Here is a 27993-nt window from a genome sequence, read left to right on the forward strand (position 1 = left end):
AAAAAGGTCTGTGTCCCAGCTTCACTAGGTTCTGAAATCCTTGTTCCCTGGATATCTTCCACAGATGGGTCCTCCTGTCTTACTTTGCCCTCCAAATGTTTTACATACAACAAACGTGCATAAAAATGCATATCTTAATGCAAAGTTTTTCCTTCTGGTATCTTTATTGTTGCTTGGAACAGATGAGCCCCATTACATACACAAGAGATTTCAGTCCTACACAGGCATAAAAACTACAGTCAATTCAGTGAATAAGTGTTTGACAGTTTTAAAAATTGCTCAGTCTTTAATTCATCGTTGTTTTTGCTGTTTAACAAGGCACAGTTAGTCTCCTCCCACTTTTTCATTGTCTACTGCCAGCTAGAGGCACAAGGACACGTGACTTATAATTTATTCACATTTAACATCGTATTGGAGTGTCACCTGCTGCTTGTACCAAGAAAAATGAAGCTGTCCTACCACCTAATGCTACATTTGCTCAAGTACCAGCCTGACAAATAATTAAACATGCTTCTTCCAAAAATCACCTCAATTGTCATTTACTAAAAATAACATCTAAAAACTAGCTCAAAAAATAAAATTAGCTGAATACCAGCCAGTCATCACTTGTATGTGACAGGAATTGTTAAGAACAAAAGAACTGTTAACATTATGAGCAAGCAGTAGTGATATTACAAGGTGGCGCTATAGAAACAGTACCACTATTTGTCTCTTGTGCCTTAGCAGCATTTTCCAGGATTCTCCTTTTCCATTCTTCATAGTCTTGCTTTGTTTCAGTCTTTGGCTGTTTACATGGAATCACATCATCATAATCTTCAGAATCTATGTTTTAAAAAAAAAAAAAAAGGGTAAGTCCATGGTGGGCCAGCACTAGCAATGTGTTGCTGGGAATAATCAGCCAGTGTACAGAGATCAGCCTATTCATGTACAGAGACCATTACTGCATGATCTCAACTCTGTGGTTTCCTCATTTGCCCCCCTCACAAGATGGTCACCTTTTCACTTTTCTGGTTGAGTGTAAAAGTTAACTCTACTAGGACTACTCAATATAATAAGCATTGTCCTTTTGCTGCATTTAATTAATCCTTTTATTATAGCAGATTGCATAATGGTGTCAACCAATTCTTACTGCTTATTATACAACTAAAATACCACTAAGCAGCAACAAAACCCCAGACTACTCTGGTAATCTTAGTTCCCAGCTAAACAAAACTTACCTTCTTTCTCACACTGCTCCAGGTCAGTCTGCTGGGTTTCAGATGTCTCTGCAGCTAATGGAATATCATCTTCTAAAAAACAAACGAACAAAAAAGTGAAGTTAATTTACTTCTGAATAATGTGGGAGTCCCAATGATGTCATTCTACATTCAATTGTTCACAGCAGTGATGCCTTCCCCCAGTGTCCCCCCTCTGTGATGTATTCTTCCTTCCAGTTTGCTGCCTGTTGTGCTAGCATCGCTGCTTGTGCAGCCAGTTAGTGAATGGACTTAACTGACTCACCTGGCTGGAAAACAGCTCAGCAGGCAAGTGGTGTTTCCTTGTCAAAAAGCTCTCTGTTAAAGATTGATAGCCAAGCTGTACATGCAGAGGTGCCAGCACCCTGCAAAGGTTGCAAGGATTGGCTGGCTGCTTTACCTAGCACTGCTGCTGCACGTGTAACCATAATGATCAGCTATGTTCATACCAAAAAACACATTGCTGCCATTCTTGATTATTCACAAAGCATTCTCCATTAGTTATTCTCCTTTCTGTACCATTTCCACAACTGCATTGAATTACAAATACCCACAGCATGCTGTCTATTTATACCTAACCTGGAAAAGGAACTCCCATCTGCCTTGAAGCTGCTTTTGTGGTGGGATACTGGCAGCTCCATGCCTAGCGAGAGCAGCTTTTGGTTTAGATTCAGGCAGCACGCTCTAGAAAACATTGCGGTGTGAAATATGAAGATGAAGTGGAGGAGGAATACTGTCAGTAGGAGAGTGAGAATAAAAATCTGGGGAAGGAAAAAGGAGATAAATAAGAAGGAGCAAAGATACAAGGACAGGAAGGAATGTATATTTCAATCTTTGCCCTCTGCTAAAGAGTGGGGAGAGCATGAAGTTCAGCAGTAGGTGAGAAAGACTCTCATGTCTGCCTGCTGCGTGTGGAGGCATGGTGTCAGGTAATGGTTGAATTACTACTAGGAGATCAAGGCTTAGCTGTGTGTTAATCCTGCAGTAAAGGAAAGGAAAACACAGGAGCATCAATTAAAGCAACAGAGCTAGTAAAAGGTTTATGTTAATTTCCATATTCTGTTGCTATGTTAAACAGGATGAAGAAAGCAGGCAAGGATGAATCAAAAACGCTTCAGTGGTATGGGAAAAAAGGGATAACTTTCAGCAGCAGAAAATGTAAAGAATGGTGAGCATTACGGAAGAGGATAGGTATTTTTGGCCTTGCCATGTTCTAAACTGTTGTGACTTTCCCAGAAGCAAGGGCTGCAAGTGGGAACAGGACTGAGGGAAACGCTGGAATGGTGGGCAGGTTTGGCTGAAAGGAAATAGTTGAAGTGACCGAAATGAAATCACCAGCAGAAATGAATGGGGACACTGTGAGACTAGATGATGGGTAAGCTGTACTATAAAGATAAGGTCAAAAACATACTGCTGAGTTGCTGGCTTATCTTTTCCATCTGACTGCACAGACGATCAAATATTGCTTTTTTCACTCCAGATACAGCCAACATCCTAGCCTTGTCCACTTTCAGCTTCAAACACCTGTAACAGAAAATTAATTTATCTCTCCAGCAAGAATCACTCAGCTGAGATGATATTTATTACTCAACCAACGCTGCCTTTGGGAAGGAAGAGTCAAGATGGATCTGGAAGTGAAGCCCATGGTTAGCTCAAATTATGAGGGGAAATTCTATGAGGAAAAGATACTTCATAGGTTTCAAGGGAAGCAAGGCAAAATACCACTCTTGTGAAGAACTGAATGGGACTGCAGTCAAAACATTTGTCAAGAGCTATGAAACTACACAACACCTGAATTGTTGATTGTTAAAAAGCATAATATCGAGAGGGATAATATGTACGTGCAAGCAAATTCTTCCCAATTGTTAAATGTGTCAGGCTCTCCTTTCGCCTATCTCCTGAGATGATGCTGGTCTAAAGCTGAGACAAATCAGATGTTAGAGCCTCAGGATGGGATGGTACAGGTGCTCGTAGGTAAGCTAGCAGCAGCCATTCTTTCATCTTGAGCAATATCTCACTAAGAGACATGCAGAACTTCTTGCTTTATGTCCAGCTCCAATCTACACTGACAAGAGAAGAAAGTTCTGGTTAAATCTGAAAATATTACTACTGTTATACTAGTTTAGTGGAGTTCTTCAGCTACTGTCAGGGATAATATGTCCAAATGGAATTATCTGCTTCATCAATCAGACACCAGGAAAGACAGATTTCATTTCTTCTAGGACAAGTAATTCAAGATCCTCTTCTGTATGTTTGACGTAATACTTGTGTTCCCCCCTGAAAGCAAATGCAATGCAGGCTGGAGATTTCCTTGTAAAAGGGTTCTTGTGTTAGAGATGTCTCCAGTTCCAGGAGCAGAGATGCAGAATGCACTAGTAAAGAGCCTTTAGCCATGCTGAATCAATCAGTTGCTTACACAGTATGCACTATTTCTGTTCAATGTCTTACCAGGTATCTAAGCCTGTAAAAGACCCCTTACACTGTACTCACCTGCACGCAGTGAATAGTGCAGCTGTTATAAATAGTGGTTTTGAAAAATCAAGTTCCATTTGCTGTGCTTCAGGGAGGCTGGATTCATACCTAAAGAATAACAGAGTGATAGTTGTATAAGGCATTTGCTTCAATGAAACTTTTGAAATTACTTTGTCACATGGTACTCAGCAGTTAAATATTGGATATCTCAGTCCTTTGAAGCCTAGTCAAGCACAAACAGCTGCTACTTGTTTAGAGAAGCTAGGGAATAGAAGGGAATGGGGATCACCTCCTCTTCTTGATTTAAAGGTATTTTCAGGTAGAGATCTGAATCAAGGTATGTCAGTATAATTTCATTTGTGCTACCCATTTATGCTCACTTTTATCTTTAAAATTACATGAAGATATCTTTAGACGGATCTGTCCTATTACCAAGGGTAGAATCATAGATTTTTTTATCTATATTTAAACTTGCACCTGTACAATATATGGTGGATGACATACTGGATGTTCAGCATTGGGAAGAATTTAACTTTTTATTGTTCACCTGTCCCCAGGCTGTTTAAGTACCCACAGCGTTCACAGCCTTTGTTTCCCACCACAATCCTCGGAAACCCCACCAACGTTTAAACATGCTCAGCAGCATAACAGCACTCCAAAGCTTCTCCCTGATTGCTCTTGTTAAAGTAGATCTTACAGCCAGGTTTTAGCAAAATCTTTTGGAACCCCAGTGAAGTGCTGTACCTCATGTTCTGACAGGTCGTGCACTCTAAGAGGACTGCTTCTCCAGAATGGTTGTTTCTTCTGAGCAGCAGCTACTTATGGTGCTACAGGCAAAGACACAAAGTCCTGTCTTTTTCAAAGTGCTCTGAGCTGAAAAACTGGAACTTGGGCAGTGTCTTACTGCGATCCAGAGGCTCACTCTTTCTAATGTGTTTTAAGTGCCCAGATAACGTGCTGTCCGTGCTAAGAACTCTCCTCCGCCCTTCTCCCATCCAGCTCCTTACCCGTGCGGGCACGTTGCCTTACCGCCGTACGGTGCGACCAGGGGAGCTGCTCACCTCTGCAGGATTTCCGAAGCCGCGCTCAGTGCCTCCGTGCAGCACAGCTGCACCGCCAGCTCGCGCATCCCCAGCCGGGCGTTCACCCCCAGCAAACACTCCAAGGCCTTCACGGAGCTCTGGTACGCGGTCTTGTTCAACCCGGAGAGTTTAACAAAGGAGCTCTGGTCGAGATCAAGAAAAAAACACGAGAATCGGCGAGGCTCCTTGCCGGCACCGTACGCGGAGACGGCGGAGAAACTACGCGCCGCTTCCGGCGGCGGGGCAGAGATCCGCGGGAGGTTTGGGCCGGCTCACCTTGCCGGCGGGGTGCTTGGCGCAGCGTGCCGCCAGCTCCAGGCACATCACGGCCAGGCCGCTCGCGGTCACGTGCGCCATCAGCCCCGCGCACTTCACGTGGGACAGCCGCAGGTACTCCTCGGCCTTCCTGCAAAACACCACGGTGACGCGGCGGTGGCGGCGGAGCCTCGTCCGTAGGTGACTGGGCTGCGTGCCGGGCCCGGTGCACGCGGGGCACGCTCCTCCCGCCAGCCCTGCCGGCGCTCCCGAGCCCCGCACCGCGCTACCTGACGACGCGCGGCTCGCCGATCCCCAGCCGCACCGCCAGCTGCCGCACCGCGCCGCGCTCCATCCGCCTCGCTCTCGGTTCCCGCCCGCTCTGCCCGCGGCGCGCGGCTCCCGACCCGCCACCGGGCTCGCCAACTGACCGGTCCGTCCAGCCGTCGATCATCCCCGCAGAGCCAATCAACCCGCAGAGAAGCGCTTCCTCGGCGCCAGCCAATGGAAAGGCGGCGGCGCGACGGAGAGGCGGGGCGGCGCGGGCGGCGCAGTCACATGACGGCGCGCGGCGCTGCGGGGTGTTGCGTTTGGGGGCGGCTCGTGGCGGCGGCGCGACCATGGTGAGGGGCGGCGGGGTCGGTGCGTGGCGGTTGCGGGAGGGTGGGGGGGAGCGGGGAGCGCACCGGGTCCCGCGTCCCGCCGCTGCCTTGAGGGCGGGGGTCGGCCGCTGAGAGGAGGCCCGGGGCCGGGCCGGGCCCGGGGGCTGCAGCTCGGGAGCACCGTCAGCGGCTGCGCGCGGCGGGGCCGTGCGGGGGAGGCGCGGCGGGGTCCTGAGGGATCTGAAGGCCGCGAGGCCGCTGCTCGGCGCGGGTGGGGCTGAGGTGAGGCGAGGCGAGGCGGGGCCGGGCCCTAAACGGCAGCTGAGCGCTGCGGCCGGGGTCCGGGGCAGGCCGCTCTGCTGCGGTTGTAAGTGCTTATGAAAGAACCTGGAGCTTGGAATAGCGCTTACCGAGATGTGCTTCTGAATGCTCAGCGACGACAACAGGACAGCTGCGCTTCCTGGCAGAACCCGAGTTCAGCGTATTTGCTGAGGCGAAATCGTCAGCAGCGCGTGCTGTGGCATCTCTGCCTGTTGGTCCGTCCAGCTGCGGCGTGAGCAGTGCTGGCCGTGTCTGCACAGCGAGGCGCGGACAAACTCGGTGCCACGAACGAGCTAAAGCAGAGTTGTGCAGTCCCAGGGCTGCTGGGGCAGATCTCTGTTCTGAAGTTGTCTGTGTGTTGGAATGGATTTAATGCTGCATCCTCCAGAAGTGTGTGTGGCTGTGAATCCTGTCACCAGGGAAGTATTTGTATGGATAACAGGAAATGTGCAGTGTGTGCAGGTGATCTGCCTCCTGAGTGAGTGCCATAGGTACCTCATGGTTCCCAGCTGGCACAGCTCCCTTCTGTTTGTCACTTTCATGTCTGCTCTCTGCCCTCATTTTGCCAGTGCTTCGTGGTGTCTGATGGAGGAAGAGAAGACCAGCACTGTGCTGGGATGGTCCCCTCTATCAGATTGACCTCTGCTGCTGTTTCCAGTGGCCATGCTGAAAGCAGGGTGTTTGAGTACCTTAAACTAGAGTCTTGTTTCTTGCTGCTGTCAGTCTTCTCATGATTAAACAGCACAGCCCCCTGATTTCTGTTAATTGCTTGTGCCTTCTTGTGGAAGTAAATGCCATCTTAAACACATGAAAAAGGTGTATAGTTTATCCTCAGGCTTCTCTGTTGTGAGGGTTACAAGCTCTGGTGTTGCAGAGTAATGCTTCCAATATAAATATAAAATGCTTGTGCTTTCTTTTAGTAGTGCCAAGCCGTGCTGTGATGCTCACAGCAATCTGCTGTGTGTGATTAGGCTTCATAGCTAGGGGAGCTTCTGTCCTCATCTTCTGCAGCAAACCTGGCATCTACCTTGGGTAAATGCTCCTGTTACATGGGCAGTGATAGGGTGATTGGTGTCCTCATGAAGTTGGAAGGAGGTAGAGAAACTTGGGTAAGTCTCCTTTGTTGTGATACCAAATATGGGATGTGAGCAAACGGGAGAAATCACATGGAATGTGCTAGAAACACATCTAAGTAATGATACTTAGGGTAGATAAAAAAACATACCTTAGAACAGAAGCAAGATTTTCCACTTGGTTGCGTTATCCATACCCTACATCCAGCTTTAGGTGTGTGCGTCATCGGAGTACAGAATGCTTGGTAGGTTCTGCAGGCTTACCTTGATTTCTGTTGTTTAATGCTCTAAATTCTGTGGAGTGCTGCAGTTTGCCAGGCTTCAAAACCGTCAACACCCTGACCTGGGTTTTTAGCCACCTTCACAGCACTGCTAAGCCTTAAATATAAAATAGACTGTGTATTGATGTCTTCTCATGGAAGTGAGTGTTAGAAATCAAGTAAATTATACACTGTAGGTTTAATGATAATTTTCTGTGCCAGCAGTATCTGTTACTGTCAGAATGTACATGTCCAGAACCATGTTTGCAGTACAAACTATCTTCCAGGTAACTGGTGTTACCCTGTGATCAGCCAGGCAACGTGCTTCTTCCAAGTTAGTTTGGGGTTTAAATTTTTTCTTCCCCGAGGCAACTCAGCAGCATCAAACTGGCAGAAAGCAGTGTGGGGTGTTAAGACTCACGCATTTAAGTCAGACTGGCTGCGTAATTGCTGAGAATTGTTATCTTGTGTTTATGCAGTAGCTTATATCTTACTGTGCTTGGTGCTGAGAAGGGAGGTTGCATTGTGCCTTGATTACAGAGCTCTGCTGCTTTTCTCCAGAGTCAATATATCTTATGCTTCAAGAGTTTAAATTGGAGTAGGATTCCACAGAGCAGTTGCGTTTCTGATTGAATAACACTTGGAATTAATGTCTAGGTTCTTGCTATGAAGTGGAAGGTACAGGACATAAGCAGCTTTATTCACCATTGTATCTGGCACAGCAACTGGTTCCCAGTTTGAGAGGAGCTGTGCCTCCTCAACTTCAGCCATGTGTGTCTGGCACTCGGTAGTAACCAGCTCACGTGCGGAACTACCCTGTGCTTCTGAAGCTTAGTGCAGTAGCTAGAAAAGGGTAAGCTGATACTTTCTAGATTTCAAAGTCAGAATACTTGGGAAGGAGCTGGAACTTGTTTGATAGTGCTGCTCTTCAGATGTTCATCCCTTTCAGAGGCCATGCTGCTACAGGCTGTGCCCCTTGACTGCCTTGGTTGTGTTTGTTGCAGTCAAGGTAGGTTTTTTTGCCATTTGTGCAGCTGTAAAACACCGTGATAGCCTTTTCTTTAGGCACAGAAGTGCAGTACCCCTGTAGTGAAGACATTTGTGCAAAGAACAATCCCTTCCCAGCCCTCAGATCAGAACTGATACAAATGCAATGTTACCCTGTCTTGGAAAATGTGATTCTCTTGTTGTAATGTGGAAATGCTTCTGTGGTGAATTCAGTACTGTACTTATCTCAGTCCCAGTGTTAAATGAAGCGTGGGGCCTTGTTGATCAAATTTAGAACAGGAATGAGAGTGCTGTGCATGTTTTCTGTTGATGCGTACAGAATTTGATGTGATGCTGACTCTGGTTCATTTTAATTGGTAAAACTGGGTCTGACAGCATGGCTCCAGAATGCCGTTATTTCTCCAGCTATTTCTGAAAGACAGTGTGTGAGGTTGTGTGAGAAAATATCTGCCTTCAATGAGATATTTCTAATGAGATCCTCGCTGTGATCATCCCAAATATAGCTTCTGGTTACTAGTCACCATTATGCTTCAACCAGAGGTTTTCAAAGCAGAAGGTTGGAAACTGATGTGTGTGTGTTCTGCTGGGCACACCTGGGGGCTGCTGAAGCATTTGATGAAGCTCATGGTTAGCTTGGTGTTGCTTCTTTTTGTATGCTTGTTTGCAAGTTTTTTTGGTTTTTTTTTTTGTTTTGCTTTCAGGGTAGTGTAGGTGAATGGTCAGCCCCTGATCAGCTGGGCTACTTTGCTGGCCTCTGCAGGGGGTCTTTTAAGGTCCCTTCCAAGCCAAGCCCTTCTGTGCTGCACTTCATAGCCTGTGCACCCCTCCCAGCACCACGTGGCCCCACAAACAAACGGGAGGGAAGCGTGGGCCTCAGGTGGCTGTGAGAGCTGGGAACCCTGCGGGGAAGGTGCTGGGAAGCTGTGCTTGGGTTATCGTTACTCTGCTGTTTTGACTTGTGCTCTAATTGTGATGTAGTTAGAGTGTGAGGCATTGAGGTCAGCAGCAATGGGTCTGTTAAACAGCAGTACGAACTCGGGAGTGCGGGGTATGATGATCTTTCTGGCAAAGACATAACCCAGCAGGATGTGTGATGCTCACTCTTGATTGTTCCACACTAGTGCCAGTACTGTCAGCTTCTGTTCCTTACAAGTCGGATCTGTTGTTGAGCTTTTTTTATTCCAAGTTCTACTGGAAAGACATAATTACTCAGAGCCTCTGTAGAGTTTATAGCTATGAATTGCCTGGGAGTTACAGCCACCTCACTGTGCTGCTCTGCCATGTGTTTGGAAGGCCCATGCTTTGTGATAAGTGCAGTCACACTGATTAGCAGAGCTAACTTGCTCTATCGACAAAATAGATTTGTTAATGGGTTATTGTTCATGGTTCACCTGTTAGTGAAGTGCTGAGTTACAGAGGAAGAATTTCTACCCATAGCCTTCTGCTCCAAGCAGAACTGTCACCGAGGTTGGATCAGAGCAGCCTTGATTTCTCCCTGTTGAGGGCTGGAAAGCTTGCAAGGCTGGAGATTCACCACCTGTTGGGATAGAACCAGGGCACAAACAACATTGTGTGGCACTGCCTTTTCTGTAGGGATAGTAGGGAAAACACCCAGGAGTAGTTCTCTGTGGCTCTTGTGAGGGAGATTGCAAATACAGGATAGGAATCAAGGGTAGTGGTGAATGTGGAAGAAAGGAGAAAGACATGAGTATGCCAAGGCTGCAGTGCCCTGCACCTACTAAATTGGTGTTAAATTTAACTTCTCTATTTTAATGAAAACCCAAATTAAAATCTTGCTCCTTAAAAGATGCCTATGGGAACTCCAAGCACGTAGCAGTTGAGAGAAATGAATGCTGGAGATGCTGGTTTCGAGAACATCAAGATGGTGTTGTAGTTGATGGCCTTTTAGATTCTTATCAAGATATTTGGTTACAGAGGTTAGGAGCCTTCTGAACACAGTGGAAGAGGAAGGGAACAAGAACAAAAAGTTGAGAAATTACTGAAGCTGTGGGCTCAGAGTACCAGCTATGGGATTCTGTGTGCATAAATGGTATTTCTCAAGACTAGAGAAGGTGTAATTGGGCCACAGTATCAGTGCTTCTATCTGATGATAATTGAGGGATGCCCTTTGAAACCAAACCTCCAGGCTGAGAGAGGCTGGGGGAGCTCTATGAGATGCTGAGGGCTGACCTAAGTGACAACAGCGTGCTGGTGGTTCTTCTCTGGGTGTTAGGTATGGAAAGTGCTATGAATGCAGCGTGTGAGCTGCTGGGGCACTGTGAGGAAGCTGAGTATGGGTTTGGGTTGATGTAGACTTGAATGTCATGTGTAATGTAAAAGAAGGAAGCTCCACTGACCTCATTGATCTGGCAGAGGAAAGGAAGCAGCTGCAGAAGGGAGTGCCTGTTCCAGCTGGGTGGGGGGATGTGTAAGTCTGTAAGCAATGGATCTAATCAATACAGAAAATGCAGTATGATCCTTGGGAAGGCAGATGAGTTTGTTTTGTGTGGAGAAGGCCTGGAGTGTTCTTATTTGAGGAGAAGCAAAAGGAAGAGAGTTGCTGAGAAAGGTAGGGAACATGAGGAAATGATGATTCTCATTGGGTTTCTGTTACCTTTTGCAAGTCATCTCTACCTTCCATGAAGAGTAATTGTACTTTATCCTTTGCTCTGCTTATCTGGAGCTAGGCCTCAGCAGAGCTGTGTGGCTTGGATAGCTGATAGCTTGTGACTTGCGTGTGCAGAATACGGTCTGTACGGTTGTGGTCTGGGCTTCATGACTTGCTTTGATCTTCTGGCAAGGAGTAATGATGCTTGCCCTCAGGGTGGTGATGTCCCTATGTTCTCATGAACCTTCTTGCCAAGTACTGATGTTGGATTTTTGACCTGAAAATGCTGATAAAGGAGGGAGAAGTTGACTGTTCTACCCTCTTGGCTCTGTTCTAAGAAACAAGAATGCTCATAGGCCGTCCGTAACTCATCTTGTCCCTGCACTCAGGTTCATAGACTCATAGAATGGCTGAGGCTGGAGAAGACCTTAAAGACCATATAGTTCAAACCCCCTGCTATGGGCTGGTTGCTATCCACCAACTCAGGCTGCCTGGGACTGCATCCAGCCTGGCCTTGAGCCCCTCCAGGGATGGGGCAACCACAGCCTTGTTGGGCAACGTGTTCCTGCACTTCACCACCCTCTGAGTGAAGTATTTCTTCCTGATGTCTAACCTAAGTCTCCTCTGTTTAAAGCAATTCCCCTTTGCACAATCATTTAGACCATGTTAAAAGTTGCTCCCTTCAAGTACTGTAAGGTTGCAGTAGGGTTTTTGTGGAGGAAAGAAAATTTTTGCAGAATAAAGCTTTACCCCATAATTAATGAATACTTAGCTATTTGACAACTCTTAATGGTTGTGTTGCAGTGACTCTTGTGCTGTATCCTAAACTATGGGAGAAAAGTTAGAATCAAGTCATAGATTCATAAAAATTGTTGTTGTTTTTCCTTCCAGCCAACAACACAGCAATCTCCTCAGGATGAACAGGAAAAACTCCTGGATGAAGCCATTCAGGCTGTGAAAGTTCAGTCTTTCCAAATGAAGAGATGCTTGGTAAGAATGTAACTTAAAAATGCAGTGAAGCTTCCCATCTGCTAGGAGTAAAACAGTAAATCAATAGTAATCTATAGTGCATTGAGGGAACTTAACTCTTTGTGCCTTTGCAAGTGAATGAGGCAGCTAATAAATGAGTGAGTGAGTCTTCAGTATTCCTCCAATAGCTGTTTTTTTACACAGTATTTGACAAGATAAATTATAAAGTGCACCTTTATTAGTTGGTGCTTCCATTTGAATCAGCCTAAACTGAGAGTAAGCCTGCTAGCTGTTACCAGTTCACTGCTCATATGCACTCTATGTGGAGCTGTATGATGAGAAACTGTTCTTGTCAGTGTTCAGTGTACTGTTGCTTTTTAACTGTAGTCTTTTCATGAGCTGCAGACTGTGAGGCTAATGTATTATCTGCTGCAAAAGAGAACTTTTATAGGGACTAATTGTAGACTGATGCATCAGTTCTGCTTTAACTGGAGAACAGCACTGACTGTTTCTGCTGGGATATTCAGCTTGAAATTGTAGTCAGTGCAGACCCATGGTATAATGATGTGAACATTTCTTGGCTTTGAGAAGCTTAACTTTATGTAGAGAATTATTTAGAGAAGCTGCTTAAAGCTGCAGTGACAGAAATTAAATATTCTTATACGTTTTCATCTGTCTGGGCAAGCTAATTTTGTGGTCAGATGACAGTAGGAAGAAAGTCAATGCCTCTTCCAGTTTTCTGCTGCATGGAATATTTTTGAAGTCTTGAAAGCAGTTGCCTCTGAACTTTCCACTTTTATTTGTGACTGAATAACAATATGCTAAGTGTATAACCCTAGCAATTCCATCCACTGTCCTCCCAAACTTAATGCTGTTTTTAATGATGTGTTCAGTAAGTACATCTAGATGGTAGATTGGAAGTTTCTTGTGTCCTGTGGTGCGAGGCAGTCATGTGCATTGTGAGCACATGCTGTATGTGACTCTTGCTTTCAGTAAGATGTTATTGTTGGGTGAGGAGGGGAGGGGAGAAATCAAACAATGGCTCCCGCTGGCGTTAAGTGTTCTGTCTGCTGGAGGTTTCTTCATAAGATCTGAGAAAACAGCAGACTGGATGACTTAAGAGTAGTTCTGGTTTGCTTGCTGAATAGAACTTGAGTGATGGATGTGGATTTCTGAATAGGAAAATATTTTTTGATAATACAATACTTTATTGCTGTAGATGTATCTTAAGCCTTCTATCTGCCTTATCCACTCCAGCTTAGCTTGGAGTGCGGATGTAATATAGGCTAGATACTAATTTAATTGAATTAGAACTCTCTTTCCTGATGGTTAGGTACTTAATGCTCATATGGTTGTTTTTTAGAAAGCTATGCTTCAACTTGTTTTTTTTTGTTTTGTTTAAATACTCTGGTTTCATTGAGTTATTTGTGATACTGTTTTTTTACCTCCTCTAAAGGACAAAAATAAGCTCATGGACGCTTTGAAACATGCGTCCAACAAGCTTGGTGAGCTGCGGACTTCTATGTTATCTCCTAAGAGCTACTACGAGCTCTGTATCCTTTGAAGGTTAGAGGAACAAATGGTTGCTGAACTTGGGATGAAATGTTCACCTGCTCTTCTTGTTGTCTGTGGTTGTTCAGTTGCCATCTCTTTTCTCACATTTTTGTTAGCACTTCTCTACTAGTTATCTGGATGTATTATAAGAGAATATCCAGTTGTTTGCTCACTGTTCGAAGTTCTTTTCCCTTTGGTGTGAAGAAGGTCTTTAATGCCTTTTGTATCTTCCATTGCGAGTCTTCAGGAGCCTAGTTTTATAACAATAGCACCTCTGTAAAAAGTTGTGCTTACTGCATGCTACCCAAAAATATCTATAAAACCAACTTATTTTGCCTTTTTGTTTTCACAGAACCTAACCCTAAGTCAAATGGTGTAATCTCTGTACTTGTCTGTCGTCTTGAACCTAAATGTCAGGAGGCTTTTCATGAAATTTGAGAATTGAATGTGAATGTATTTAAATATTGCTTTCTTTGTGCCTGCTGTTAAGGAGGTTGTTCTTTTGTACCATGCTGTATGCCTTTACTTAGTCTAGATTCTCTCCCATCGCATTCACTTGTTAGCTGCTTTAACTGCTTGTATTTCTTGCTCTTTTCTAATATGCTAAGAATAGAAATTGAAGTTTAGGTTTATTTAGCACACTTATGCCAGTAGTAATGAATTTTTCTGAAGTGCTACCTAGTTAGGTTTGACTTCTTTAAAACCTGTGATTGTATTTGAACAGCATCTTTCCTCTTTGGTGTGATTGAACAAATTTCTCTCTAGGTCTGTTATAGATGCTTTGAACTAAAATCCTTAACTAAGAGAACAAGACATGGCAATTTCTGATGAGCTACACTACTTGGAAGTCTACCTGACGGATGAATTTGCCAAAGGAAGGAAAGTGGCAGACCTTTATGAGCTAGTACAGTATGCTGGAAATATTATTCCAAGACTGTAAGTCTATATATGTTTGGCATTTTCTTAAATAAAAGTGTCAGGTAATGATCACACTCTGAGTTCTGATAATGGACTGTATTCTTGCTTGACAGCAAGACTTGCTTGTAAATGTTATAGCTGCATATCTTAAGAGTGGATTCCTGTGAGATTTAGGTCAAGAGTGCAACTTCAGAAGGTAGGTTGTTCCTGCCGAGATTTTATTTTTGCACGTGACTGAAATGGAAACACTTTGCAATAAAGCAGACTTGGAGTGAAGAGCTGGTCAGCAGAAAACTAACAAAGTACTCCATTCTGCTCAGTGAGATTAACAGCACATCTGGTATTTTTTTTTCGGTACTACCTGTTAAGTAACTTGTAGCTGAGGATCTCGGTCTTTGAGCTACACACAGAATAGGTACTTCATAAGCATCTGTCTCCTAGTGGTGAGTAACAAGTGTGAGAGGAGAGGAAGAAGCTAAATTTCTGTAACTTTTAAAAGCTTAGTCTTTCTAAATGTAGTTTTTAAGATAATGTGCTAGAGGAAATACTGAAGGGCTTATCTTTAAATGTGTTACTGTAGGACTAGAGTGGAGCTTCTGGACATAAAGACTTCAGAAATTTCTGTGCTAAGTAAAATCTTATTTCTGGCCTTCACAGTGGTGCCAGGAAGAGTCTCTGGGGTACCAGGCTCATGCAGATTGGGTGATTTGGAGTAATGACTGCCACTATGTCTTTACCTCATCATAATCATTTGAGTTTTATTCCTACCTACTTGATGAGGGCTATGTTTCTCCCTAATGAACCCTTCTGGTGCTCTTGTGAGTTAGCAAAGCTTGCAGAGTTGAGGCTTCCGAGCCAAGTATTTGCATGTTCTGAGGATTGTAAGGGTTGGGTGGTTTTTGTTTTTGTTTTTTTTTTAACTTTTAAGCTGTTCGTTCTATGCTTTGTTTAATTAATGCAGGGATGGGAAGGACTAAGTGCAGGTGTGAGGATTTCTGAGGACCGTAACACCTTTTATGCTAAACTACAGTGTGAAATGAGGTTTAATGCTTCACCGTTATACATACCTTATCTTTGTGCCAGAGTTACTTTCCAGTCCTGCAGGGTGTTGTAAGCGTAGGCAAGCAGTAATTCATAGCTCCATGTGTTCTGAGCATGTATGCATTCCTTGTGCAAAGAATTGTAATGAGGTAAATCAGTTTTTCAGACTTACTGTGTTCTGTAGCAGAGGAGAGCAGGAGTTGAAAGCTGGCAAAATATCTGAAGTAATGGCGCCCAGTACCTGGATGTCATTTAACTGCTTTCTGCACTTTGGTAATGCTGTCAGGATTGAAGTGGGCTGTTGCCTTTAAGGTATTTTAGTGTTATTTGACAATTTGTTGTTCTGTTCTGTGCCTTCTGCAGGTATCTCCTAATAACAGTAGGTGTTGTATATGTCAAGTCATTTCCACAGTCCAGGAAAGATATTTTGAAAGACCTGGTGGAGATGTGCCGTGGAGTGCAGCATCCTCTTAGAGGCCTTTTTCTTCGCAACTATCTCCTGCAGTGTACCAGGAACATTTTACCAGATGAAGGCGAGCAAGCAGAGTAAGACAGCACATAACTTTAAAAACAAGTGTTTTGAAACAGAATGTGAATACATATGTGACCTGACTTTGAAAGAAGTGGATATCATAGAATGGTTTGGGTTGGAAGGAACCTTTAAGATCATCTAGTTCCAACCCTCCTGCTGTAGGCAGGGACACCTCCCTTCAGACCAGGCTGCACAAAGCCCCATCCAGCCTGGCCTTGAATGCTTCTAGGGAGGGAGCATATGTTAAAACTTAACAGAATTCAGTTTTGACTGAGATTTTTAATTTGGGAAGGGAATTCTTAAGGTTTTCTTACTTAAGTGAGAATGTGAACTGTTCTTATGAACCTAGACATCCCACCACATGCTTCCCCAACCATTTATCTTAAATCTGGGTGGATAGAAAGCTTTTCATGTTCTTAACCTGTTCTTAATTGCAGTGAAGAAACCACTGGAGACATCAGTGATTCTATGGATTTTGTGCTGCTGAATTTTGCTGAGATGAACAAACTTTGGGTGCGAATGCAACACCAGGGCCATAGTAGGGACAGAGAAAAGAGAGAGAGGGAAAGGCAGGAACTGAGAATACTGGTAGGAACCAACCTTGTTCGCCTCAGTCAGCTGGAAGGTGTTAATGTGGAGCGATATAAGCAGGTAGGATGACTATTCACGCTTTTTACTGATTCCCATAACAGTAATAATAATAATAGGTGGACTTAAGAGAGATGTACATATAGAGCATTCTGTGGTAGACTTCACAACTTCTTCTAAGTTATGCCTTCCAAACCGTTTGGAAAGAATTGTTTGTTTCTTGAAAGAATAGCCAGCGAAACTAATATTCTTGCCTAAAAAAGACTTGCATGTTTTGAATTTGTACCATGTGCCAAAGGGGAGTCTGTCTGGGAGTAGAAAACTTTTTCTCTGAACACTGATACTTTCTGATAAAGTCTTTACATAAAGAAAAAACCAAGAAGTGTTAGAAATACTGCTCTACTTGGATTAAGTGCATCTATGAGTATAAACTTGAGGACTGTAAAAGCACTACAGGGCTGCTCTTCTTATTACAGATTGTTCTGCCTGGAATATTGGAGCAGGTTGTAAACTGTAGAGATGCTTTAGCTCAGGAGTACCTCATGGAGTGTATCATACAGGTGAGCTACTTAAATTCAATTGCATTATTGGTTTTGAACATGGGGATAATTATTTCTGTGCTTTTAGTCAGGTTCAGAGTATTTTTACTTCTTCCTCGTGAACTGGAAAATTTCTTTAATGGTACTCTTTCTCATTGGCTTGATGCATACTACTTTTCACCAGGTGGACAGAGTGGAGTGGTATCTATTTTGTGCTCCCTCTGTTGCAGAGGCTGGTAAGCTATCTGAGCAGCCATGCTTACAGTAAGAATTGGAATAGGTAGCCAGGCCTTCAAGTTACCAATTTGTCTTTCATCTTTTACATATTTGGTAAGACAAGGTCTAGGGGAAACCCTGGAACAGTAATAGGACTGTATTTAATATATGGCTATTTGCTTTTCAATGACTATTTTGTTTTACTGCTGTGTGATAGTGGGCAAAGTCAGTTAATAACTTGATGATTACTGGTCTAAAATTTCAGGTTTTCCCAGATGAATTTCATCTCCAAACCTTGAACCCATTTCTCAGAGCTTGTGCTGAGCTGCACCAAAATGTTAATGTGAAAAATATAATAATTGCTTTAATTGACAGGTAAGTGACCAGGGGGTGTGGAAATTGCCTCAAAATAAGTGTATTGTGCACAAGCAAATGATAACTTTTAGCATTTGAAAGCTTTCAATTTTTTCATATTTTATTCATGTTTACCTTTACTGTTTCTGTATTCTTATCACCCGCGATTAAGACTGTGAAGAATATTATTCATATAGTTTCTGTTCTCTGGACTCTGCTTTAGCAGTTTCTAATGTGTCCTACTTTCAAGGACAGATTAAAACTTCAAAAGCAGATGAAGCCAGGAAACAAGTTATTGACCAGCCTTGTATTTCTGAGCTAGAGTGGCAGCAGTATTCTGATTTGACAACCTCTTCAGAAAAGAACTGGTAGGAAGCAGAACTACTTTCTTGATTCTTATTTTGGGGAAACACTGCTTTTAACTGCTTACTCTGAATTAAAATATTAAGGGAGGAGTCTAAATTGAAGTTTTAATTTGTATCCTGAATGGAACCAACACAGATGACAGGGAGTGCCTGTACCTTCTTACTGCAGAAAGATGCACTTAGGATAAGATCATAATCTTGAAGCCTCAAAAAAACCTTCTTGCTTTTGCACACCAGTGTACGCCTTTGTATAACTGGTCCATTCATACCACTGTAGAAAGTTCAGTTACTGTAGGGACTTCTTGCTAGATACTTTACATAATCATGTAGCAATGTAATTCTTGCATGGAGGCTTTCATTTTTGTACCTTCTGCTGTCACGTTTATTTGCAGGACTTGAACAACTTTGATATTGCCTCCACAGTATACTCAGTAGTAAGGAACTGAGTGGCAGTGGACCTGCCGTGCTCCTAGGCATATCAGTACTGTGTTGGCTGCTGTTAGTGTCTTCTGGAGCCCTCTCATTCAGAGATAGGATAGAAGTGGGTTGGTGTGATTATCTTCTTTTGTAATTTGTCAGCTTTTTGTTTAGGACTAATGTTATTCTGAAGGATAGCAGTGTTATCAGTTATTTGAATCAATACATGTGATGAAGATCTTTTGTTTTGCTGTTGTTTGGAACAATTATGCAGTTCAGTACTGTGCAGTTATGACTTAGATATGTTCCATGCAGGTTTTGCTGGTTGCATTTCTCATCTCGATTTCTGGCATGAGGTAGTTGAAACTGGACGTGAACAAAGCAGAGAAGCTCCTGAAGCTTTAGCCTCTATTCCCGTGAGGCTTTCCTGTTTAAGGAGTCTTTCTGAAAAGACTTGGTGCTTTGAGGTCTTTCTTGACTTACTGTGCCATTCACAACTTTTAATTATGCTGCCATCTGCCTGCAGCATGATGGTATTTGGAAGCCTATCAGCCTCACACTTTGAGTTGTTAAGAGAAGCTGTCTTGTCCCTTTGAGAAAAGGCAGTAATTTTCCTTGTCTTTAGGAAATCTTCTTGCTACCAACCCGACAAAATGTGAGTAGTTCAATGTGTTTTCTCTGGCAGTGAGGTTTTTTTGTGCCTAAGCCTGTTCTTACATATCTTTATTTCAGAACAGAAATTTGTGAAGAATTAAGTTTTTAAACTCTGTGAGAAGTAATCTTAAAAACTTTGTCGGTGACTTTTCTTAAATATTTTGTAGATCTTTCTGTAACTCAGGAAAGAACAATCACTTAATTAGAGAGCAAGAGAAACAACGCTAAGCTTTCTTCAAGTTGTAGCTGTAGTCAAGTGTTAACTTCCTACAGTGACAATTCTTAATTTTTATCTGATTTCTGCAGAGGTGCTGGTTTGCCTTACTTCTTGTCATTGATTGCAATCCAGCAAAATTCTGGAAGATGTTGTAGAACTCTCTCTTAACTTTTGGAGAAAAAAGTCATCTACTCCACTTCAAATTTACTTTGAACTCTGCTCTTCACGACAGCGGACATCCCAAACGTGTTGATCTGTAATTCTTTTGGAAACAAGGAGTAGTTGAGTCATAGTTCAGTTCCTCTCCTTCCTCCTCTGGAGACCTTTTAGCTGAAAATGCTATTGGATGTTTAACACCACTGCAGAACATCTGCTGTTCTATCAGGCTGCTCTGTAACCTTTTCTCTGCTGGCAGGAACAGTCACCTGCTAGGTGAAGAGCACAGATTATGAACCTACCTTGTTCTTTCTTCATCTTGCTGTCTATCAGCACTCTTTTCTAGGTCAGGGATTTACTAGCCTCATTGATTGATTGTGGCCTCTGACTCAGATGAATTTCCTTTTTGCTTCTAATAAAGCTTGCACGTATACCTAAAGAACTTATTTTTTTCTGCTAGTATCTTACTCTGACCAGTGTCTTTTTTGTTTGTTTTTTTGTTGTTGTTACCAGGTTAGCTTTATTTGCGCATCGTGAAGATGGACCTGGTATCCCAGCAGATATCAAACTTTTTGACATCTTTTCACAGCAGGTTGCTACTGTTATACAGGTATGCTGTGAATTCTTGCATGCAGTCTGTTCCTTTTGCAAAGTTATGTGCTTTTGATCAACTCAGTGCTGTCTTAAATTTCAGTCTCGTCAAGACATGCCCTCAGAGGATGTGGTATCCTTGCAAGTTTCTCTCATTAACTTAGCTATGAAGTGCTACCCAGACCGTGTCGACTATGTTGATAAGGTGTTGGAGACAACTGTAGAAATATTCAATAAACTTAATCTGGAACAGTAAGTAAATACTACGTTCTCTCTGGAGTATTAGCTGCCCTCAAATCTTGACTTCTACATCTTATTTTTGTAAGACGAAGAGGCATGGTTTATATTCTGCGTCTTGGTGCAAGAGCCAAGCTGTGGAAGTTCATGATAAGCTACAGTGGGGGAAAGCCTGACTCACCGGGATTTACTCATCTGTGCATAAATCTTCCCATGTAGCTGTACAGATGCAGAGTGTTTATGCCAAGCTTTGTGTAGTCACTATCTATTCTTTCCCTTACAGCCCTCTAGAGTTTTCCTTTTGCTGAATTTGCAGCCACAGTCTGTTCCTGCTGTCAGTGAATTAAAAATTTGTAATTCCTGCTGTATATCCCAAAGAGCAAGATACTGTTTTTGAGCCTTTATTTTTCTGATCTTCTTTGCAGTGGGTTGCTTAATTGTTACGGTCCGTATCAGAGTTGGTATTGGGGCAGACTTATGTCTGCCTATGTATGTAAACTAGTAATTAATTGTGGTCTCACCTGTGTTTTCTTTTAGTATTGCAACAAGCAGTGCTGTTTCAAAGGAGCTGACCAGACTTCTGAAAATCCCTGTTGATACTTACAACAATATCCTGACAGTTTTGAGACTAAAACATTTCCACCCCCTGTTTGAGTACTTTGATTACGAGTCCAGGAAGAGCATGAGCTGTTATGTGCTTAGCAATGTGTTGGATTATAACACAGAAATTGTGTCCCAAGAACAGGTATGATAAAAGCTTGCTTACATGGAAATTCTGGGTATCTAAGCTACTGTTTGAAGACTTGAAAACATTCTAAGGGATCTCACGTAGGGAATGCTTAGATTCTGTTCCTCTCTTCCTCATTTTATTAGCCCAGGTTTTATCTGGTTTGATAATTTTTCTGCCCAAGTTCTCAGATATCTTGTCTTTATGTATCTTGTTTACCTCATCCTAGAAACTACTTCTTAAGCTTGAAAAAATACCTTGATTTTTTTTTTTTTTTTTTCCCCCTTGAAGTTTGGCCTTCTACCTGAAGAAGGCTTGAATAGTACTACTAGAATCTGAATTTTGTCAGTAGAATTATTCTGTCCCTCTATGCAGAGAGGGACTCTTCAGTGTGTAAGGCAAGTAAGTCCTAAAGCATCAACAGTTAACATGTTTTTAGTCCTTTTTCAGGACTATGAATGGGTGTAAAGACACTTCCAGTTTCTAACAACTTACGTTCATAGACTACTCAAATTTAATCGGCTTATATTGCCTTTAACAGGTTGATGCTATCATGAATTTAGTATCCACACTGATCCAGGATCAGCCAGATCAACCTGCTGAAGACCCTGACCCTGAGGACTTTGCTGATGAGCAGAGTCTTGTGGGAAGATTTATTCATCTTTTGCGTTCAGATGACCCTGACCAACAGTATAAGGTATGGCATTAGTGCTTCTGAGTGTGTTTGTGTTCTGTGAAGGATCAGGTTTTGCATTATTTACTATGAAAGACTTATTGGAGCTGGAAGCTGGATATCACTGCTCTGGCACTACCAACTCAATACACAACATCATGCAAAAGTGTAAAAAGCTGCTTACTTAGAAGTAGTGTGTTAAGGTGTAATTCAGTTAGCCTTCTAACTGCTTCATATAACCATCTATCTCAAAAGCATCGAGTGAAATTTGGATGACTTGTTTTGTTAAACTTAACTGCTTTATAGTTTTCTACAGGCTATTGTAGGAAAAGATGGTTTTGTGGTTTTTTTTGGCAGTTTCTATTATTCTGAGAATAGAAGGTATCTGATGCAGGTTCTAAATGTGAGCCCAGGCAATTTCTGTCTCACTACCCAATCCAGAATGTATCTATAGTTAATAAAGTATGAGCATTGCCTACTACTTATTAAGCAGTTACAGGAAAAAGTTTTGTCACTCAGTGCACAAAAAACCTACGGATACTGCACAAACGTAATTCATGTTAAGCAGTTTGTATATCTTCCCCATCACCACCTATAAAATACTGTAACTTACTGATACTGACTCCATGTCTTCCTACTCCATGGAGTGTAGATTGTAAATGCAAATGATGTGAATTTTTTAAGAATTCTCTAAGCTTCTACTGCTTCTGTTTTTAGATCTTAAACACTGCTCGAAAACACTTTGGTGCAGGTGGGAACCAACGTATTCGTTTTACTCTGCCACCATTGGTTTTTGCAGCATACCAGCTTGCTTTTCGTTACAAGGAAAACTCCAAAGTGGTGAGTTGGCCTCTGGATGTCTTTTGTATGCTTGTTGCTTTTTGCCTCCTGCTTTAGACGAGCGGGGAGCATTTTGTCTGGCTGCAGCTAATAGTGCACAGAAGCTTGACCTGGAATATTAGTACTTTTTTTTTCTTCTCAAGGCAGACTGCACAGTCCTCTGCTGATTGCACTCTTCTAACTACTGCTCAAGTTACACTAAAACAACTCCTCTTCAATTTCTATCTCTTAAATGCTTTCTAATTGAAAGTAATAATTTAAACACGCATTTCCCCTTAGTGTGGGGTTACAGAGTGAAGAAAAAATGTTGTTTGTTAAAAGCACTCTTGAAATTGGATGTCTTAAAATTCTCTTGTTTTGTTAAGACCTGCTGAGATCCATGCAGTACTGTGAGGGCCACATATAGCAGCCCACATTCATTTCAGTAATTGACTGACATCCAGAAGGGAACAGATTGGAGTGCTTAACAGATTTTGCTACAGTTCATATTCTTTTCTCTTATAGCTATGATCTTGTTCAGTCTTTAACTTGTTTTACTTCTCTAGGATGACAAGTGGGAGAAGAAGTGCCAGAAAATCTTCTCATTTGCTCATCAGACTATCAGTGCTTTGATCAAAGCAGAGCTGGCAGAGCTGCCTCTTCGTCTCTTTCTACAAGGAGCACTGGCTGCAGGAGAGATTGGCTTTGAGAATCATGAAACTGTGGCCTATGAATTCATGTCCCAGGTAAGTGTCCAGCTGTCCTTTGCTGTCACTTCCTGTGCTACCTTAAACTTGATTTCGATCAGTTCTCTGAACATCGAAAATCCAGTGTGATTAAAACATCAAATATTGCAGCAAATGCTATTAGGTTGGAACTCCTTAACTTTGTTCTTGCTTCCCAGGGTTCTGTGTAATTGAGCTCCATTGATACTATTTTGAGTACACAGTCTGACAATGTGTGTTATGTTGCAATGTGGCCACATCCTCATCCAGTTGGTTTGCAGGAGAAGTGTGGCTTTCTCAGTGTAAAATGCTTTTTCATTGCTTTTAAGACTGCTTTCTGGCTCCTGTAGCTCATATGGTACTGATCATTGGCACTCATAGAAGTTGTATAAAATTTGTGGTGGTCACAGCTGTCACGCTGGTCTTTACTGATAACAATCTTTTTGTTGAAAGTCATTAAATTATTTCCAAGTCTGCTTTGCCTATAACTTAAGCCTTTCTCCCACTTGGCCACATTAGATGAAGAACTGACTTATTAATGCTGTCCAGATTACAGGCCTTGTCCTTATCTTTCCTCTCATACTGCCACTAGTGCATGTTCTTAAACTGAGTCGCTGATAACCCCTTGTCTTTACTCACTGTGGATCAGTTGCTATTCTGATGCAGCGCAATTCTGATGGACCAGTGTGCCAATTATGTGCCTTATATTAGAAACAATAGTTTGAGATTTCTTTAGCGGTACGTTCTTTTTCTGAAGGCTCTTTGTCCACACAGCAACAGTGTAAACATTTTCCTGACTGACAGTTAGGAAACCTGACTGATGGTCAGTAACCTACTGCTTAAACTTCTGCCGTACTGTTTTGCTTTTCAAAGAATCTTTGTTAATGAATATTTCTGTTACTGAAGTTCCTTATTTGAGCAGATGCCTGGAATAAGGAGAAACTCAATCTCTCGATTATTAGAGAACCATACATGTTTTCTATGACTATTTCAATAACTTTTTCTTGCAGGACACATTTCTAGTCTGTAGTTTTGACTAGATGGTGACAGTCTCTATGAAATGTCCAATTGTCTTTTTGTTGTTGCAAGTGTAATTTTTTTTATATTGTTCTGAAGCAATAATTAAGATTTGCCTTCTCTGACTAGGCTTTCTCTCTGTATGAAGATGAAATTAGTGATTCAAAGGCACAGCTGGCTGCAATCACATTGATAATTGGGACATTTGAGAGGATGAAGTGCTTCAGTGAGGAGAACCATGAGCCTCTGAGGACTCAGTGTGCGTTGGCAGCCTCTAAGCTCCTTAAGAAACCAGACCAGTGCCGGGCTGTGAGTACTTGTGCCCATCTGTTCTGGTCTGGCCGAAACACTGACAAGAATGGAGAGGAGGTAAGAATAAAGGGACACTGCGCAGCACATCCTACCTCAGTAATGTAGCTGTGTCTTCCTTCAGAATGCACTAGCTTCTAAAGTGAACGCAATTTGATGCAGGCTTGGCTGGAATGCATTCCAATATATGACGCATGTAGATCTTACAGTGTAAGAGAATTAGAGAATTAAAATTCTCTGATTATTAAAAATAGAGAATTAAAAAAAAACTCAAGCTTACAAATAGAAGTACCATGCAAGATTTTGTGAATGTCAGGTAATTTAAGGTTGGCTCAAAGTAATCTCCTGCACTTTACACATCTGCACAGCTGTTTGCACATGAATCAATGAACTCTGAAGGTACAAATTGTTGAATTCAAAGGTAAGAAGGGAGGTGCTTTTCCCGAATGAGCTGTTGTACTTATGAACATTTGAAATTTGTTTCACAAGCTATGTGTTAGTTTACGTATTGTAATGTGCATAATCTATAAAATTGAATTTAGTTAGATACTTAGAGGCTTTCAACAACTTTGTTATTACCTGACTTCACAGAAAGCTTACCCAAACTATTAAAATCGAGAAAGGTTGTTCTGCAGTTTGTGTAGTTCTCTACAGTTGTTTTTGTAATGTACCCCTGTGAAATGCTATCTATGTGTTGAGGGATGTTGGTTCTCCCTATTCTATTTCTTCTATTGTATTATTTTATTCTCCTATTTCTCGTAACTTTATTTTTCCTTGTAGCTTCATGGAGGAAAGAGAGTGATGGAGTGCCTGAAGAAGGCTTTAAAAATAGCAAATCAGTGCATGGACCCTTCTCTGCAAGTCCAACTTTTCATAGAAATTCTCAATAGATACATCTATTTTTATGAAAAGGAAAATGAGGCAGTGAGTAAAAATACATTATTTGTTAAATCTATTTTATAACACCTGTACTCATTTGTACCCCAGATCATGTCTGCCTAATGTGCTAAATAGTAATACTAAGTGGTTAATTTTTGGTATGCTAGTAAAAATATAATGCTCTCCACATTGTAGAGATGATTTCTTTCTTACATGGGGAAAAAAAAAACAACACTTGTAATCTAGTTCTGAATTTAAATTGTGAGACTTGGATACATCTACTTTTATTAGGTCAAAACTGACTAGGATTTAAAATCTTACTGTATTTTCACCTAACTTCAGAGGAATTTAACTTAATATGCACTAAGGGAAATAGAATTCTTAGAGCTATTCAAGGTCACTGTGGAGAGTGCCACCAAAGATTGGTATTGACTTTAATCTCAAACTGGTGTGATGTCTTGCATGTCAGCCTAAGTTTTGCATGTAGCATCTGAGATAGCGGTTGCAGCATACTCATTTTTTAGTTAGCATGTAGCTGGTAAGCTTCTGAAGTTCTTATATCACCATTAGTAAAGAACAGATGTTAATAAATATAATGTAATTCTGAGAGAACATCTGAAGAGATTTTAGGGATTTTATAACTTGCAGCAGCAGAACTAATTTCCAGCTACTACAGTAGTGTTGGAGATACTGGATCTGTAGACTGAGGCAAAACACTGTTTCAAGACACTGAGCGCATGTGTAAGAACAGTCCCTGATACAGTGGCAGTCTGCAGTGCATTTTGTGCTTTGGTGTTCTGTGTAATGCTGGACTTGGTGCCATAGACAGCTGTACTTTCCTAAGCTGTGACTTGGTTGCTAAGAATAACTTAATCTGATGCTACCATCCTGACTTCTAGAGGAGACAGGTTGTCTAGACAGTCTGGTTGTGTGCTTTATTTATTTAAAGTCATTAACATTTGTAATGGATAAAGTGAAGTGAAATACTGTTAAGTTACAAATCCGTAGGTTTCTTCCCTTGAGAGGCAGTACACGTTTGCTAGAGTTGGGGGGAGCTTTCAGAAAATTCTGAAATCTGAAGTATTGTGCCTACTAGAAGAGCAATAGGAGGTGCAGAGTCCAGCAGTTTGTCTGCATGTGTTATCAATAATAACTCTAAGAACTGTCCAAATACCGAGAAAAGTTTGTCTGTAGTCTGTTAAAACTAATATTTGTGTTATACAGAGGTCTTGTCAATTATTTTGTTGCTCATATCTTCTCCTGCAGGTGACAATTCAAGTTTTGAATCAACTCATACAAAAGATAAGAGAAGATCTTCCAAACCTCGAATCTACTGAAGAAACAGAACAAATTAACAAACACTTTCACAACACACTGGAGCACTTGCGTCTGAGGAGGGAATCACCAGAATCTGAGGGGCCAATTTATGAAGGTCTTGTTCTTTAAAGAAGATACGCACTGTACTTGTTTCTTTTCATTTACATACCGTATGGTTTTTTTTAAGATAGATTCATAGATTGTGCCTTTCAGAAATGTCAAGTTAACATTCATGTGCTCAGTCTGGCACTTGAAACACTTGTGTTAAGTACTCTAACGAATTTGAAAGGTTGGACCAGCAACTACAGGTTTCCTCAGTTAGCATGGCTGAATCTTTCTTTGGAATCTATGTGACATGGTAGGGCTCTTCTGTTTTTGACTTCTCTTGTCTGTTTGCTGTTGCTTCTGTGGCACTAGAGTTCTAAACTGGCAGTGACTGTCATCTGAAACTGTGATCCTTACAGAGCATCAGATTTTTGGGATTATTGTATGTCAGGTTCTGCTTGTGCTTTTCTTTTAATGCAAGTTAAGACTAAGTGTAATGTTTTTCCCTAAAAACTAGAATATATTAATGCATGTTTGGAGAGTTTTAAAATACCATGTTCAAAAACAGAAGTTATATTTTGCATATTAAGGCTCTGTGACATTCAGCGAGAGCCAGTACCGTGCACAGGGAGTATTTATCAAGATAATTTTGTTCCAAATAGTATAAAAATAGAGAAATTGCAATCTATATAGATATGTATAACCTTCATTACTGTAAATTTAGGGGAAAATGCATTACACCAGTTTATTCATTATCATGATTTTTGCACCAGTGAAACAATAAAATTGCTATTAACACCTGTTGTTTTGTCTGTTCAGAGCCCACTGTTTGAACCTAGTACTACCTTCTGATAAAAGCAAAGGGACTTCTGCTTTGAAGGGACAAAAAAACAAAGGCATGGTTAACCTGGACCAACTAAGGAGGGTGCTAGCTGTCCTGATGTAGAAAACTGTCATCCAAAATCAATTTCTGCTGAAAGGTGCCTGTTAACACTTCGGAGTGCTTTTCAGACTTGAGAGTGGTGGAGAATCCTACTAGAGTCTAGGTCTGTGCTAAACAGATACGTGGCAATTAAATGATGAAGCTGTAGAAATTTGAGTGGTAGAGCAATTTCCAATGGTTATGTGAAGACTGATCTAGTTGTAGATTAATACCATTTGCTAAAAACTTTGAAACCTTGTTTCTTTACCTTAACTGACTGCAGCATTCTAAAGCTA

General features: G+C 41.9%; 2 protein-coding genes across 2 annotated transcripts; one reads left to right on the plus strand and one right to left on the minus strand.

The window, feature by feature from the left end:
- Nucleotides 1-145: 145 nt before the first annotated feature.
- ORC6 (origin recognition complex subunit 6) lies at nucleotides 146-5467 on the minus strand. Its single transcript, XM_031615484.2, has 7 exons — nucleotides 5335-5467; nucleotides 5066-5195; nucleotides 4769-4932; nucleotides 3726-3815; nucleotides 2647-2759; nucleotides 1218-1289; nucleotides 146-822 (listed from the first exon to the last, which is right to left on the minus strand). Exons 1-7 carry the CDS (start codon nucleotides 5397-5399, stop codon nucleotides 650-652), a joined length of 807 nt encoding a protein of 268 aa, XP_031471344.2. The 5' UTR covers nucleotides 5400-5467; the 3' UTR covers nucleotides 146-649.
- On the plus strand, nucleotides 2561-27573 carry VPS35 (VPS35 retromer complex component). The gene is made up of 19 exons (XM_090149612.1): nucleotides 2561-2610; nucleotides 4707-5179; nucleotides 5234-5667; nucleotides 11808-11906; nucleotides 13342-13438; nucleotides 14252-14375; nucleotides 15762-15944; nucleotides 16368-16581; nucleotides 16995-17078; nucleotides 17539-17648; nucleotides 19950-20046; nucleotides 20131-20279; nucleotides 20802-21009; nucleotides 21533-21688; nucleotides 22382-22504; nucleotides 23050-23229; nucleotides 24355-24594; nucleotides 25315-25458; nucleotides 26680-27573. The coding sequence occupies exons 1-19, from the start codon at nucleotides 2561-2563 to the stop codon at nucleotides 26857-26859; spliced, it is 3345 nt and encodes a 1114-aa protein (XP_090005738.1). The 3' UTR covers nucleotides 26860-27573.
- The last annotated feature ends 420 nt before the right edge of the window (nucleotides 27574-27993 follow it).

Source organism: Phasianus colchicus, chromosome 13 (genome assembly GCF_987193195.1).
Source record: "Phasianus colchicus chromosome 13, bPhaCol1.hap1.1, whole genome shotgun sequence".
NCBI classification, from domain to species: Eukaryota; Metazoa; Chordata; class Aves; order Galliformes; family Phasianidae; genus Phasianus; species Phasianus colchicus.

Coding starts and splice junctions, on each gene's coding strand:
- VPS35 (XM_090149612.1), top strand. CDS start 2,561: ATGAAATCACCAGCAGAAATGAATGGGGACACTGTGAGACTAGATGAT. Junction 20,047..20,130: donor AGGTTGCTACTGTTATACAG/GTATGCTGTGAA, acceptor CTTAAATTTCAG/TCTCGTCAAGACATGCCCTC. Junction 21,689..22,381: donor ACCCTGACCAACAGTATAAG/GTATGGCATTAG, acceptor TTCTGTTTTTAG/ATCTTAAACACTGCTCGAAA.
- ORC6 (XM_031615484.2), bottom strand. CDS start 5,399: ATGGAGCGCGGCGCGGTGCGGCAGCTGGCGGTGCGGCTGGGGATCGGC. Junction 5,196..5,334: donor GGCGAGCCGCGCGTCGTCAG/GTAGCGCGGTGC, acceptor GGTGTTTTGCAG/GAAGGCCGAGGAGTACCTGC. Junction 3,816..4,768: donor GCTTCGGAAATCCTGCAGAG/GTGAGCAGCTCC, acceptor GTTATTCTTTAG/GTATGAATCCAGCCTCCCTG.